At 31.7% G+C, this 12757-nt stretch overlaps 2 protein-coding genes across 2 annotated transcripts; one reads left to right on the top strand and one right to left on the bottom strand.

Annotated features, from left to right (window-relative positions):
• Window positions 1–365: 365 nt before the first annotated feature.
• LOC105135837 (patatin-like protein 2) lies at window positions 366–2272 on the bottom strand. The gene is made up of 6 exons (XM_011040905.1): window positions 2056–2272; window positions 1799–1980; window positions 1444–1621; window positions 1182–1346; window positions 787–1089; window positions 366–642 (listed from the first exon to the last, which is right to left on the bottom strand). Exons 1-6 carry the CDS (start codon window positions 2167–2169, stop codon window positions 418–420), a joined length of 1167 nt encoding a protein of 388 aa, XP_011039207.1. The 5' UTR covers window positions 2170–2272; the 3' UTR covers window positions 366–417.
• A 7348-nt stretch (window positions 2273–9620) lies between these two features.
• LOC105135836 (Phosphoglycerate mutase family protein) lies at window positions 9621–12344 on the top strand. The gene is made up of 7 exons (XM_011040903.1): window positions 9621–9861; window positions 9968–10052; window positions 10324–10374; window positions 10466–10576; window positions 10828–10959; window positions 11662–11737; window positions 11873–12344. Exons 1-7 carry the CDS (start codon window positions 9647–9649, stop codon window positions 12094–12096), a joined length of 894 nt encoding a protein of 297 aa, XP_011039205.1. The 5' UTR covers window positions 9621–9646; the 3' UTR covers window positions 12097–12344.
• Window positions 12345–12757: the final 413 nt, after the last annotated feature.

Raw genomic sequence — 12757 nt, 5'->3', positions numbered from 1 at the left:
AGAAAAACTTGAACTTAGATTTTTTAGGGGATGGGATCAATTGAACTAAATGCAGAAATTTTGGCAGTTTAGCTTATACAAGGGATCAAACCTTTGCATAAAACATGTTTTACACGTCCATAGGTTTCTCTTGCCTTAAAGCAAGAGATATTTTGTTTCTTTTATATATATATATATATATATATATATATGAAAGCAAATTAAAACTCCCTTCTCTTATTACTTATAGATAATGCTTCTTGTACATTGGCATAAAAAAAGAAAAAAAAAAAAAACCCTGTGGTTTTTATTATTCCAAATACACAAATCCTGTATTCCAACCATGTAGTACATAAAAAATATGTATTAATTGGTTTGCCGGTACTTTTTTTCAAGTGCACAAATCCTGTATTCCAACTACGTAGGAAGTGAACACCATTAATTGGTTTGCCGGTACTTTTTTTCATCTGAGAGAAACTGAGCGAACTTGGCAAGAGCTGCTTCGTTCGTGCGTCCTCCTTCAATTTCTTCATACTTGCCAGTATCCAAATTCACTCTTGACTCTGTCTTCTTTAGGAGTTCAGCTCCAATCTCTTTAAGCCTTTGCAAGTTCTGGGTAGTTGCAATGTCAACAGACGCTGCATCCCCGCTCAATTTGTCATCCTGTTAATCCCACACCAGCAAACTCCATTTTAGTTAGGATTGCTTTTCATATAATCATGCCACCCTTTGTTGTTGGAATTGTTTTGGACTAATTAATTCAAAAAAATATTATGGTCGCAAAAAAATAATCCCTTTTATATATACCTGAATACGTAGGTAATATTCCTTTGAGTCCAGAGACTGGAAGAGGGTGGAGATATGATAGTCAACCATATCAGAGCTTGCACTGCTAAACATGTCTATAATTGGTGTTTTGCCACTGTTATAAAGCCAATTGATCATGCTCCAATTAGCGGCTGTGGGTGCATTATATTTCTCTTCATACTTGGCTTCTCCAGTTCCTAGCGATAAGACTAGCATACCCTTTTTCTCTGTGGGGTTCACACCAGGAAATTCACTTGTATGCATCCTGATCTGGTTGCGGATCTCAGATACGGCCAATAATGCCTGCGGATAATTGGATTGAATTGGTTATTCTTAGCCATGCTATTGTAAATTAACTGCAAGTACTCTTTCATGTAACCTAGCTAGATACTTACAGGATTATTTGCGGCAATCGCACCATCAACCAGGTCGAAATTGCGAGTGGAAGTTCCATTGGGATCCTTGGTCGTGAAGAAGTGTGCTGGCAAGTATGTTGGAGCTGCAGAGGTGGCCACACAAATGTCTGCTAGCCTAGCATTTTTCAAAGCATTTGTCTTTCCCTGTAAAACAAAAGAAAAATTAAAGATCAGTTAACTTGTGACTTTCGAAGTACAGAAAGATTTTATCTAACTGGCTTAATAGATACTAGCATCATACTTCAATGGTGGAGAAGATCACTGGTTGAAGGAGCTTCATGTCAAAAGTAGGCAAAATAACATTTGTGAGGGTCTGTGTGATAGTCAAGTCTCGTAGCAAGTTGTTCGTCAACGACCTCAGATACTTCCCATCATACTTTGGCCCACCAAAGAAAACTGACAGCGGACCTAACAGGTTACTATTCAACGGATCGAAGTGAATATCCACCACAAAAAAAAAAAAAAAACAATTTAGTAACAGTGAAAATACTTCGAAACAATGCTTCAGCATGCTAATATGGAACTTTTCTCTTACAGGTCCTGTACTAGCAGCTAAAGCATGTGGAGAAAACAATCGATCCAGTACTGGAATTCACCTTTTCTGAGGAAAAATCTTGGGGCTGTGCTCTAAATAGAAGTCATTGATGTCCTTTGCTGCATACATGGGTCTGTTTTCCTTATTAGGAGCTGCAAGCATGGTGGCTACTAGTCCACCAGTGCTCGTCCCAGCAATGATGTCAAAATAATCTGCAATCCTTGCCTGTGACCCGTCCAGCTCCTAACAAATAACAAAGCATAAGCATAAACGAAAAGATGAAAGGGAAGGACATGGTTTGGTTAGTAAATTAACTACCTGAAGTTTGGATTCAAGAAAGGCAAGAAGGGAACCCGGAATTATGCCTCTAATGCCACCTCCATCAATGCTTAGCACTGTTGCCACCCTTCTCTTACCAAAACCAGTAGCCATATCGGTTTCAACTTTCAAGAGAAATGGGCGCTCAATTAAAAAGAAACAGTACTAGTTATGTTCCCCTACTGGTTGCTGGGTATGAATATGCATCTAAGCGATCGATTAGTCTTTATAAGGGAAAGACACCACCAAAGAGTCTACGGACACCGACGACCTCGCCAAAGAGAGTCTACGCCATGTTTATTTTTTTAAAAAATAAAAAATATTATTTTAATATATTTTTAAAAAATACTTTAAAAAAAAATTTCTACACTTATTATAAACACATGTGATAATTTTTAAACAAACATTTATTTAAAAATATATTAATATAATATTTGGAATTTATTTTTAATAATAGTATATTAAAATAATTTAAAAATAATTAATTTAAAACATAAAAAATAAAAATTTTAACTTTTTTAAATAATTTTAAAATAAAAAATAAACAAACTCTAAATTACTTTAAATTTCGATAAACGGAGGCCTGGGACAATGTATGTGTTGACCCGGCTTTGGTCACTATTGAACTTCTTTATTTTCTTGGCTGTAGTACAGACACCTTTGTTGAATTGCCAAACTTTCTAGCCATTGATTGGACAATGTATGTATCCTTCTATCCTTGATTGGACAATGTTCAATGCATATAATTAACTAGGCTAACTCTTAGCATGAAAACTCATATTGTTATGATTATTATTAGAATGAATGGAATCAATGAACAAATCATCTTTATATAATCAAGTTCTTCAAAGAAAGTTTAACAGATGCACAGTTCTCTCTCTCTATCATAGACAGATTAATCAAATATGTATGTGTGTGTTAATTTTTCTTGGACGTATATGAGATAAAGTAATCCATGGCGGCTTTCTTAACTCTTAATAATTAATTTCTGTATGCATGTGTTCTAGCGTGGCAGGCGCGTTTATAAAATATCTTTTCTTATATAGATAGGCTGTCCCTGTTGTTCTTGTTGTCGTTGAGGAAGATGAGATGGCTAGGATTTAACTTGTTATGCAGGGAAAAAAATGTTACTGATTTTTTTATTATTTTTATCATGTAGGTGTTTTCTAGTTATCATTTTAAATATGATGACAATCTTATAAAAATGTATATTTTTTATTGATTTTTTTGCACCAACTCATGAGATATTAAAAAACTTGATTATATATATATAAACAAATTATACGATACTCATGCTAATTTACCTAGTTATCAATCGTTAGCTTTCTTGTATGCACAAGGAATCTAGTATCCTTGAACTAAATTAGGAAGTATGGTTCCCCTGTCACGCACTGAAAAGGGATCACTCTGTCTCCATGGCTGGCTGATCTTTTTTGCTTACAGAGTGAGATAAAGAGAGGCCAGGGAAGCAAGAATACATGAAAACTGGGCATCTATGATGAATGAATGTTGAATAGTGGGGCACAAAACCCACCAACAGAAGATCATACCGACTCTTCTGGCACAAAGAAAAAGGCTTGGGAGTGTCGAGAAAGATATATGGGGAGCGTAATGCCTGTTTTCTTTGTTCTCGCCATTCTTTATGCTCTGTTAAAGCTGCTAGCTAGATATTTAGACTTTGACAGATAATTAGAAAGGACGTAAGTTCTTGTTCTTCTCAAACCAGAGAGTTGTACATTAAAAAGAAAAAACTTGCGGCATTGATTATTTATTTATTTTGGGTTAATATGTTACATTTTATTAATATCTTCTTCTCCGAAACTTGCTTGCCACCTTACATACCCATATGAAGCCATCCAAACAATCTTCTGCTGCTTTGTACGAGAAAACGCATATTTCTTTTTCTAGCTGATCCTGTCATATGTTGTTGTGGAATGTGGAGTCATCGAGTTGGATTTAGAAATTGCTTTTGCTCGAGCTCTAGGAAAAGCATGTCCTGATCTTTTCAATGAGGCATCCATTTTGAATCTTGTTGTCCTTCTTCCTCTTTAATGGTAGATCCATCTCCAGTTATCTTTTTCTCATCCATTCTCCTTATCCCTGACATGTTCTTTTCAGAACGAATTTCTTTCAATCTTACTGACTCTAAGTTCCGGCTTGCATCAGCTGCTAACTTCTTCTCCACGGGCACAGAAATCCGCCGGTCAGCAAGTGAAGTCCCTTCTTTGGCTCTTCGGTTTAAGGAAAGATATTCCTTTTGACTGAGTTGGACTGAGCTATTCTCTGATTCAGAACTCTTGATGTGCCCTAGTGCGTATGTTGCTGATTCTCCGAAGGCTTCTGATTCTATTTGCACTGCTTGAAGAGTTAATTGAAACGTACAGCGTAGGACCTGTTTCATTTTTAATCTCTCTCTTTGCTCTTCTTACGTTACAAAAACATTTCAAGCTAAAAATTTAAATTATAAAGAAAATATTAAGTTATTAAATGAAAAATCAAGAATAATTTTATATTATTTTTAGTATATTTTCTTAAATTAAAAAAAAATAGACTTTGAACATATATAAACTCACAACATACTTTGAATATTTGATCAATAAAACTTTGATATCATATTAAATAATCATCTTAATTTAAAATTTTAAATTATTAGATAAGTTCTTAAGAATAGTTTTATATTTAAAAAAATAATCAACATAAATATTCTTGATTATTTTCTTATCAATAAAAGGAAGAGATATCAAGAAATTAAACAACTCAAGGCAATCAAGAAATTGTTTCAATCATCTAATCAAAGAAGATGGTTAAGCATTTTCTATAATTTATTTTATTTTATTTCTTAATGTTTGTTATATGACTATATAAACTCTATATGAATTGAATATAAAATACACGTTAAATTATTGAATAATAACATTCTTTTTTATTCTAAATTTTATCTTGGTATCAAAGCATATCAATAATATATTACTCTAAATATTAGCTATCGTTTTTTAGGTCAGCTTTATGTTGTATTGTCTACCACATATTTTATTTACTATCCTTCTTTAGTGACATATTTATAAAACCCAAACTTTTGGCCCAATCCCAAATCAGCCAAAACCCAATCTAAGTTAACCTAGATATATAAAAAAAAAGTTGTAAGAGAATTGCTTTTTCCTCTTTTAATTCTTGTGGTTATCATAACCCTCCCCTTACCAACTAATGGTTTTAGTTTTTTATCTCAAGTTTTTTTATTCAAGAAAAGTAGAAGTAGAAAATAAATAGTTCTCTCTTATGTTACTTTTGATGATGGATTGTCTATGGAATGATCAAAGAAGAGATTATGGTTTATAAAGATTTGAAATTTATGTTATTAGGATTGATTTATGATTATCAAAGCTTAAGTTATTTCATTGGTCATCCTCACGATCTCTATTTCTTCTTTAGTTTTGGATTGCATGTCTATACAGAAAGGAAAAACGACAATGACCATTTTTTTTCTTCTCACCACTATCATTCTTCCTCTTCGTTGCCATCAGCAGCATCATGAGTTGTCGTCAGGTTTGCTCTCCCCAACCCTTCTCCTCTTTCCCTACTTTTGTTGCTTCGTCATCTCCACTATTCTACAAAGTGAACAGTGGAGAGTAAATTAATTGAGCCTTTAAACTTGTCAATTTTTTTAATTAAACTTACAATTTCATTAATTAAACTAATTTTAAGTTTAATCAAGTCCCTAAACTTATTTATTATTTAATTAAACTCCTGATGTGATTAATTAAACCAAATCAAAACTTAATTGAAACCCTAGACTTGTTAATTCTTTCAATTTCTTTCAAAATTAACTTTCAAAGTCATAAATCTAACATGATTAAACCCTTAAAACTTTCAATTTGTATTGTCTTGACTCAAATTTCAATTTTTTATTTTATTTTTTTTAGTGAATTTATGTTGTCGAAAATTAGGTTATAACAAAGAGTATTGTACCATGCATTTTTGTAATCTTGATATGAAAATGTTTGAGAAAAATAGTTTTGAGAAAAACATTTTTCTGTAAAAATTTTCTGATTTGACTTATAAAGAGTGAGAAATTCTAAAATACTGCATTTTGAATAGGCAAACAATTTTGAATAGGCAATTATGTTTGGATCATTACGGTTTGGGGCATGAATTACTTTAATAAAATCAGTTTCTCTTAAAATAAACTTATAAAACTATCTAGTTTTTATCAAGTTTTTTGGTAAGTGATAAAATTTTGGTAGGAATATTGTTTTGTATGTTTCTTTAGAAGTTTGTTTTAAAGATTAAAATTCTAGTATTGTAATGGAAAGAGTTTGGTCTGGTATTTATATTTGTATTTGTATTTACTATTATTAATATCATGAAGATTGTATATGATTTGGTCATAGGTTAGGTGGTAAGGTTGAATTAGTAGGGACTAGTGAAGTATTGACAGCATGAGAAAATGAATGAGGTATTGGTGATGAAAGGAAATATGATTTTGGTATTTAACCAAAAGATTGTTGTGTGTTCTAGTTTATCTTTATGGTGCTAAAAGATTTATTGAATTTCCTTGATGAAAGTTCATTGCATGGAAAGATTTTGTTTCTTTGGAGAAGGTGTTTATGGTTTTATAGGAGTGCCCGTTATTGGCTTTTATTGTTGACAGTAGTCTTGATCAATTATTTTTTCATGTAAAAATTCTCTTGTCAAAAAAATTAGGAAGATAATTTAATTTTCCTTTGATATGTTCTATTTGAAAATCATAACAAGAAAATATTGCTTGCTATCTAGAAAAAAATTGTTTTGAGATAATATTTTTGACATCTTTTTTAAGAATGGTTTCTAAAGATTTATAGTCATCTTGTATTAAAATGTTGACAAGATTATTTTGGAATCTTGTAACACATAACATAATAGATAGTTTTTTTTAATTGTAAAATAATTCTTTTGAGATCCAAACCAAATATCTCAATCATGTTTGCTGAGTTGTTCTTTGTTTTTTATTTTTTGTTTTAATATTATTTCATATTTTGTTCTTTATTTTTTATCTTTAGTTTTAATATTACTTTATATCTTGTAAAAGACATTTGTCTCAATTGTGTGAAATGTTTTAGGGTTTAATATTCTTGAATGTGAAAGAGTTTAGAAATGTATTTTAACTTTTTGGACTATTAAGGTGTGTGCAGAGCACATTGGAGGATTCTTTTCTAATATTTGGTATAAGGATGCATAGATTTTCTTAAGGTATTTGAAGAAATCTGCTATATAATTGAGATATAAAAAAAAAATTGTTATTGATTCTTGTCATTAATGTGTTTAATGGTTCATAAGAATTTTTTGCATTATATAATATGTTTAAATGGTCTTTTTATTGGATATTAGATATCTAATCCATTTTAAAATTTTATTTAATGGTTTGTAATTAATTACTAATATTGCTATTCCTTTTTATATTTCTACTTGTTTATAGGCATAAAAAAATCTAATAATTCTTCTATTTTCTTTTTCTAATATTTATGAAATTCATTATTTATTTGAACAGGTCTTGTCTTTCATCGAAATTGTTTAATAAGTTAATATTATTGTATGCTTCTTCCTTTCCCAAAAAGCAATGTGTAAATTTGAAATGATTTTCTTTTTAATTAATTCTTCTTGTTGTTTAAATTTCTCTTCGACTTATTTTCTTTCTAATTATTCTCTTATCCTCTTATAATTAATATCTTTTTTTAAGGTACTTCATATGATTTCTTACGTTATTGATTATATGGACTTTGCTTATGCTATTTTCTTTAATATAATTAAAAAAACATTTCTAATAAAAATAAATAATTTCAAATATTACATTTTGTTCTAATATTGTGATTTTTTTTCAATGGATTTGAAAGGATATAATTGATATCTATAAAGGGTTCCAGATATTATTTCGTGATCTAAGTTTTTTTATTAAAAAAGAAATTGTTTTTGAAACAAATTCCATTGTTGCAAGTATGTCCATATAAAAGCTTGTAATTTATTTTTTTTAGACTACTGCAATTTGCGCCATGCATTCTTCTTCTTCTTCTTCTTTTTCTGATAATCCGAGATATCCGCGCTAGCTTATGTTCACCACGACTAATCTCTGGATCCATTAAACACCCTGTAAGCCTAATGAATAAATAAAGTATCGCAAGGGTGACAAACATATATAGAGAGGATCGAACCTAGATGTAAAAAAAAAAAAAAAACAAATTCCTTTCCCCTTTAGGCCACACCAAAATTGCACCATGCATTCTTTCTTTTGCCTTGTCATAATATTGGGTTGGAATAAATCTTTCTTTTGTACAATTTTAATATGCTCCTGAATCTATTATAGCTTTTGTCATTATTGAGTGATCATCTTTTATTACTAATTTAATATAAATATGTCATGTTTTCTTTATTATTCTTGCTATTTCATTTATGGTTCAAGTTTAAGTATCTAATATTTTTTTCTCTTGGCTTGAAGATTTTTCAATAGTATAATTTTGAATTTTGAATTCTAATAATTTTAATTTAATTTCTATATTATCTTTTTTAATTCTTTTATCTGGTCTTTAAAATATTAATTTCATATTATAAATCAATAATGATTATATATTAGGGTTAGAAGATTTATTGTTAAATCTTGTTAGTATATTTTTTTTCTTAATTATAGGGATCTGAAATAATGGTTTTTTCTTCTAAAACTATATTTTTGAGTTTTTGGTATAAATCTTTTCTTCAATTCTAGTTCTTCTGTTTTTTTTTTCTTTTAATTCTATTAAAAATTCTTTGTCTTTGGTACAAGTGCTTCCACAAACTTGAATATCATTTTCTTCTCCCGATTCTTTTGAACTTACAGACTTTATTGACTCTTCTTGGATTACGTGCATTTTTTTCATTTAAAAATATATTTTTCTTAAAACAAAGGGATGATTCCAAACCGTTCTTGTCAATAAATTTGATAAAAACATATCTTTCTATCATGTAAAATTATCTATAATTAATTTAAAGGATATAATTTATTTTTTAAAATTTATTAATTCACATCTTACAAGTCTTAAACCATTATAAACTTATATGGTTATTAACTTTAAGGTTCATAGTATTAATTAAGATATACACAAACTAACTCGGATGCTCATATTAATAAAAAAAATTTATTAATTATTAGATATGTAATGTTTAATAATACTATCTCAAATATTTAATTATGACAACAATTAAATAGTAATAATAATAATAATAATTTTAATAGTAACAACGATAATGTTATATATATAATTCGGTTGATTGAGAGTATAACTTGAATTATTTTATTTTTTATTTATTTAAAATTTGTTTAATGTCTAAACATTATTTTTTATGCTAAGAAAAATATGATGTACGGGCACATATCTATTGTCCTGGGGTTTTAAAATTTTAAACAGTCATTCTTTCCTAAATTAAAAAAAAAAAAAAAAAAAACAGCTAATTTTCTTTGGGACTTTCAATTTATGAAGGCTGGAGCCACCGTGAGCCATAGGCTACTCGTAAAATGGGCCCAAGCCTAGAGACGAATTGTCCACAGCACAGGGATAAAAACATCGAAGCTCCGAAAGTAGGTATTTTTATGAGTGCATTGTCCAGGGCAAGTCATACCATCACCCGCCTCTGCCTCCCCCTCCCTTCTTCACCTTTGCATTCAAATTTAACATACACCATTCCTCTCTGCAGCTTCAAATTCCATATCAATCATAGGTATAGGCATAGGCATAGCTTAATCTCACCGCACCTACTCAGAACACCCAACCCATTCCCAGCCATGGCCCCCTCTAATAATCCCAGGCAGGCTCATTCACCCATACTCCCCCCTCCCCCTCTTTTCTTTTTTTAATTTGAATTGATTTTTAATTTGTAAATATTAAAAATTAAGATTTCTCTTGTGGTACAGTTCTGATTCTGTGGATCCTACTTGTGCTGAGATTATTGTAGTGCGTCACGGCGAGACGGTGTGGAATGTTGACGGAAGAATTCAGGTTTTTATTCCTCAAATTTTGAATTTCTTTGCTTAAACCAGCTTAATTAGGTTTTTTTGGTTAATGATTCTGTTGGAGCAATCAAGTTGTGGTTGATTAATTCCAGTGAGGCTGGATTGTGTGGAATCCAGCAATTATAGTTTAAACAAAAATAACAGTAACTTTAATCTGTTAGTAAATAATTTTTTTTAAAAAAATCATGACATGATATGATTGCATTACATCTAATTCAGGGTTATGAGATTGCGTGTTGGTTGCTATGTTTTGGTAGGGACATATTGATGTGGAATTGAATGAAGTTGGGAGAGAACAAGCAGCTGTGGTACGATACCAATTTGTATTTCATGTGGGTTTATTAGCATTAGCGTTTCTTGTTCTCATGTTGGAAAATTTTCTTTTTTAACTTCTTGCAGGTGGCCGATAGAATATCCAGGGAGTTTAAAGTCTCTGCTGTATATTCTTCTGATTTGAAGAGAGCTTTTGAGACAGCAGAGAAAATCGCTGCTGCTTGTGGTGTTGCTGAGGTGATGAGACTATGGTTTTGAGTTTTGGGTTTGATTTATATATAGTTTTTGGTTAGTTATGTATTCATTAATATAACTTGTTTACCAGCCGGGTTTTTACCTGCATGGCCAAGTTCAATCATGTTGTTTATGGTACTACCCTGGCAATCTTGAGCCATGATTTGGAAAGTATTAAACTTTGTGAAATGCATTTTAGTTCTTAATTTTTTTATTTTTATTTTTTAACTTATTCAATTGAAATTCAATTACAGGTTATTAAGGATCCTGACCTACGGGAAAGAAATTTAGGGGATCTTCAAGGCCTTGTCCTTCAAGAAGCTGCCAAAGTTAGTGCTGTGGCTTACCGGGCCTTCAAATCCCACAGAACCAATCAAGATATCCCAGTATGTCAGACTGATCTCTTCCTTCAAACATCCTGATTATTTGGTGCAGTATCTCTTTATTGGAAAGTCCTATTGGGTCCATTGCCACATTTCAACCTTGGCTCTTTGTTGGAATCACATTGCTATGTTTAAAACCCTAAATTTTGTGAAACTTATTAGTTCAATGAGTTCCCTTAATTGTTTGTAGTAGTTGTCAGTCTATCTTGTCAATTCTCACGGCACAGCTGTCATGAATATGCCGCCATGTGCAATCTTCTTATGTTTCTTACCTATCATGCATATTTTTCATCCTAGCAAGATCGTCTCCTCTTGTTAAGTCTCTTCTTAACTCACCCGACACACTACTCGGACTTTGCTTGTGCATAACACTACCTCTTCATTATCTATTACCTCAACATGCATACTTTCTCAAAAGGCATGTGTCATGCTTGAGGAAAGTGACCGGCCAAAAATCAAAGAAGTTTATAAATTAACTTTAGGAAAATGAGCAAATGCAGAAACAAAATGCGTCGAAGAAATTTGAGCTCTTTTGAATCTCTTCGAGTCTTTATGATGAAACTCCTCTAAAAGCCCTGGAAAGTGTACTAAAAGAAGCCCCAAAGCTAGTTTATCCCAAAGCAGTTGCCTTGATGTAGGTTGATTCTTTAAAATTCTTGAATTTGATTCCGAACTAGTTAGTTACTCTGATTTACTACATGTCAGGGCGGTGGAGAAAGTCTTGATAAACTTTATGATCGCTGTACATCTTCATTGGAGAGAATTGCTGCGAAGCATACAGGTATAGTACCAGTAAAGAGTAACAACATCTCATCTTTAGTTTTGGTGGAAATCATTTGATAGTCTTATTTTCTAGTATAAGTGTTTGGAAAACTTTTCATTTTAGGTGCATAATGTTTCCTGTTTCAAATTGCAGGAGAGCGAGTTGTTGTGGTCACTCATGGGGGTGTCATCAGAGAACTGTACCAACGAGCTTGCCCAAATGGAAAGTCTGGAGGAAGGGTATTGAACACGTCTATCAACATCTTCCACATATCTGATGGGGATCGTTGGACCATTAAAACATGGGGTGATGTTAGCCATCTCAATGAAACAGGATACCTGAAGTCTGGTTTTGGTGGGGACAAAACATCTGGTTAGTTTCTTCATGGCGTGCTGGATTTCTAGGATGAGAAAGAAATAACACCATTATGGAAGACACTGTTCTCAATATCTTTCATACACTCTAGGGCCCTAGGTATTTGTATGACCATGTCAAAACGTGCACAAATCAATTCTTCATGCTATGATAATTCTTTATCTGAAGCATGAAAGGGGGAATTGCCCTTGGCTGGCCATCTTTTGATTTCTAGTTCTTTTATAACATGGCATTTTCCTATAGTTGCGACGACAAGTATCTGCATTGTGCTTTGTGAAACACGTTGGTAGAGGTTGCTTGAGACCGACTGTTTACCTGAACCGCATGGCACCCATGGATGGCAAAATTACAAGGGGAAGACAGCTCATAATGATGCACACTGCAGTCTAGTGCATCCAAAGCCAATGCTTCGGATTGCATGCGTTTCTAATCATACAGGTTTTTCATTCCTTGATATGGAAAGATGTGTTTGGGACAAAGAGTGGGAATAATGGTGTACAGTAATTTTGTTAGACAGTATAATCATATAATGGTGTACAGTAATTTTATTACAGAGTATAATCATCACAGCTAAAATGTAGTTTAACTAAAGTTATATTGGAAAGTGAAAATTCTTCTATAAAAAAAAAAAAGGTAAGTTGATTAAAAACTTGTTTTAGCTAA

Source organism: Populus euphratica, unplaced genomic scaffold (genome assembly GCF_000495115.2).
Source record: "Populus euphratica unplaced genomic scaffold, PopEup_1.0 scaffold234.1, whole genome shotgun sequence".
In the NCBI taxonomy this organism is placed as follows: Eukaryota; Viridiplantae; Streptophyta; class Magnoliopsida; order Malpighiales; family Salicaceae; genus Populus; species Populus euphratica.
This window is presented reverse-complemented; position numbering and strand designations above follow the sequence as displayed.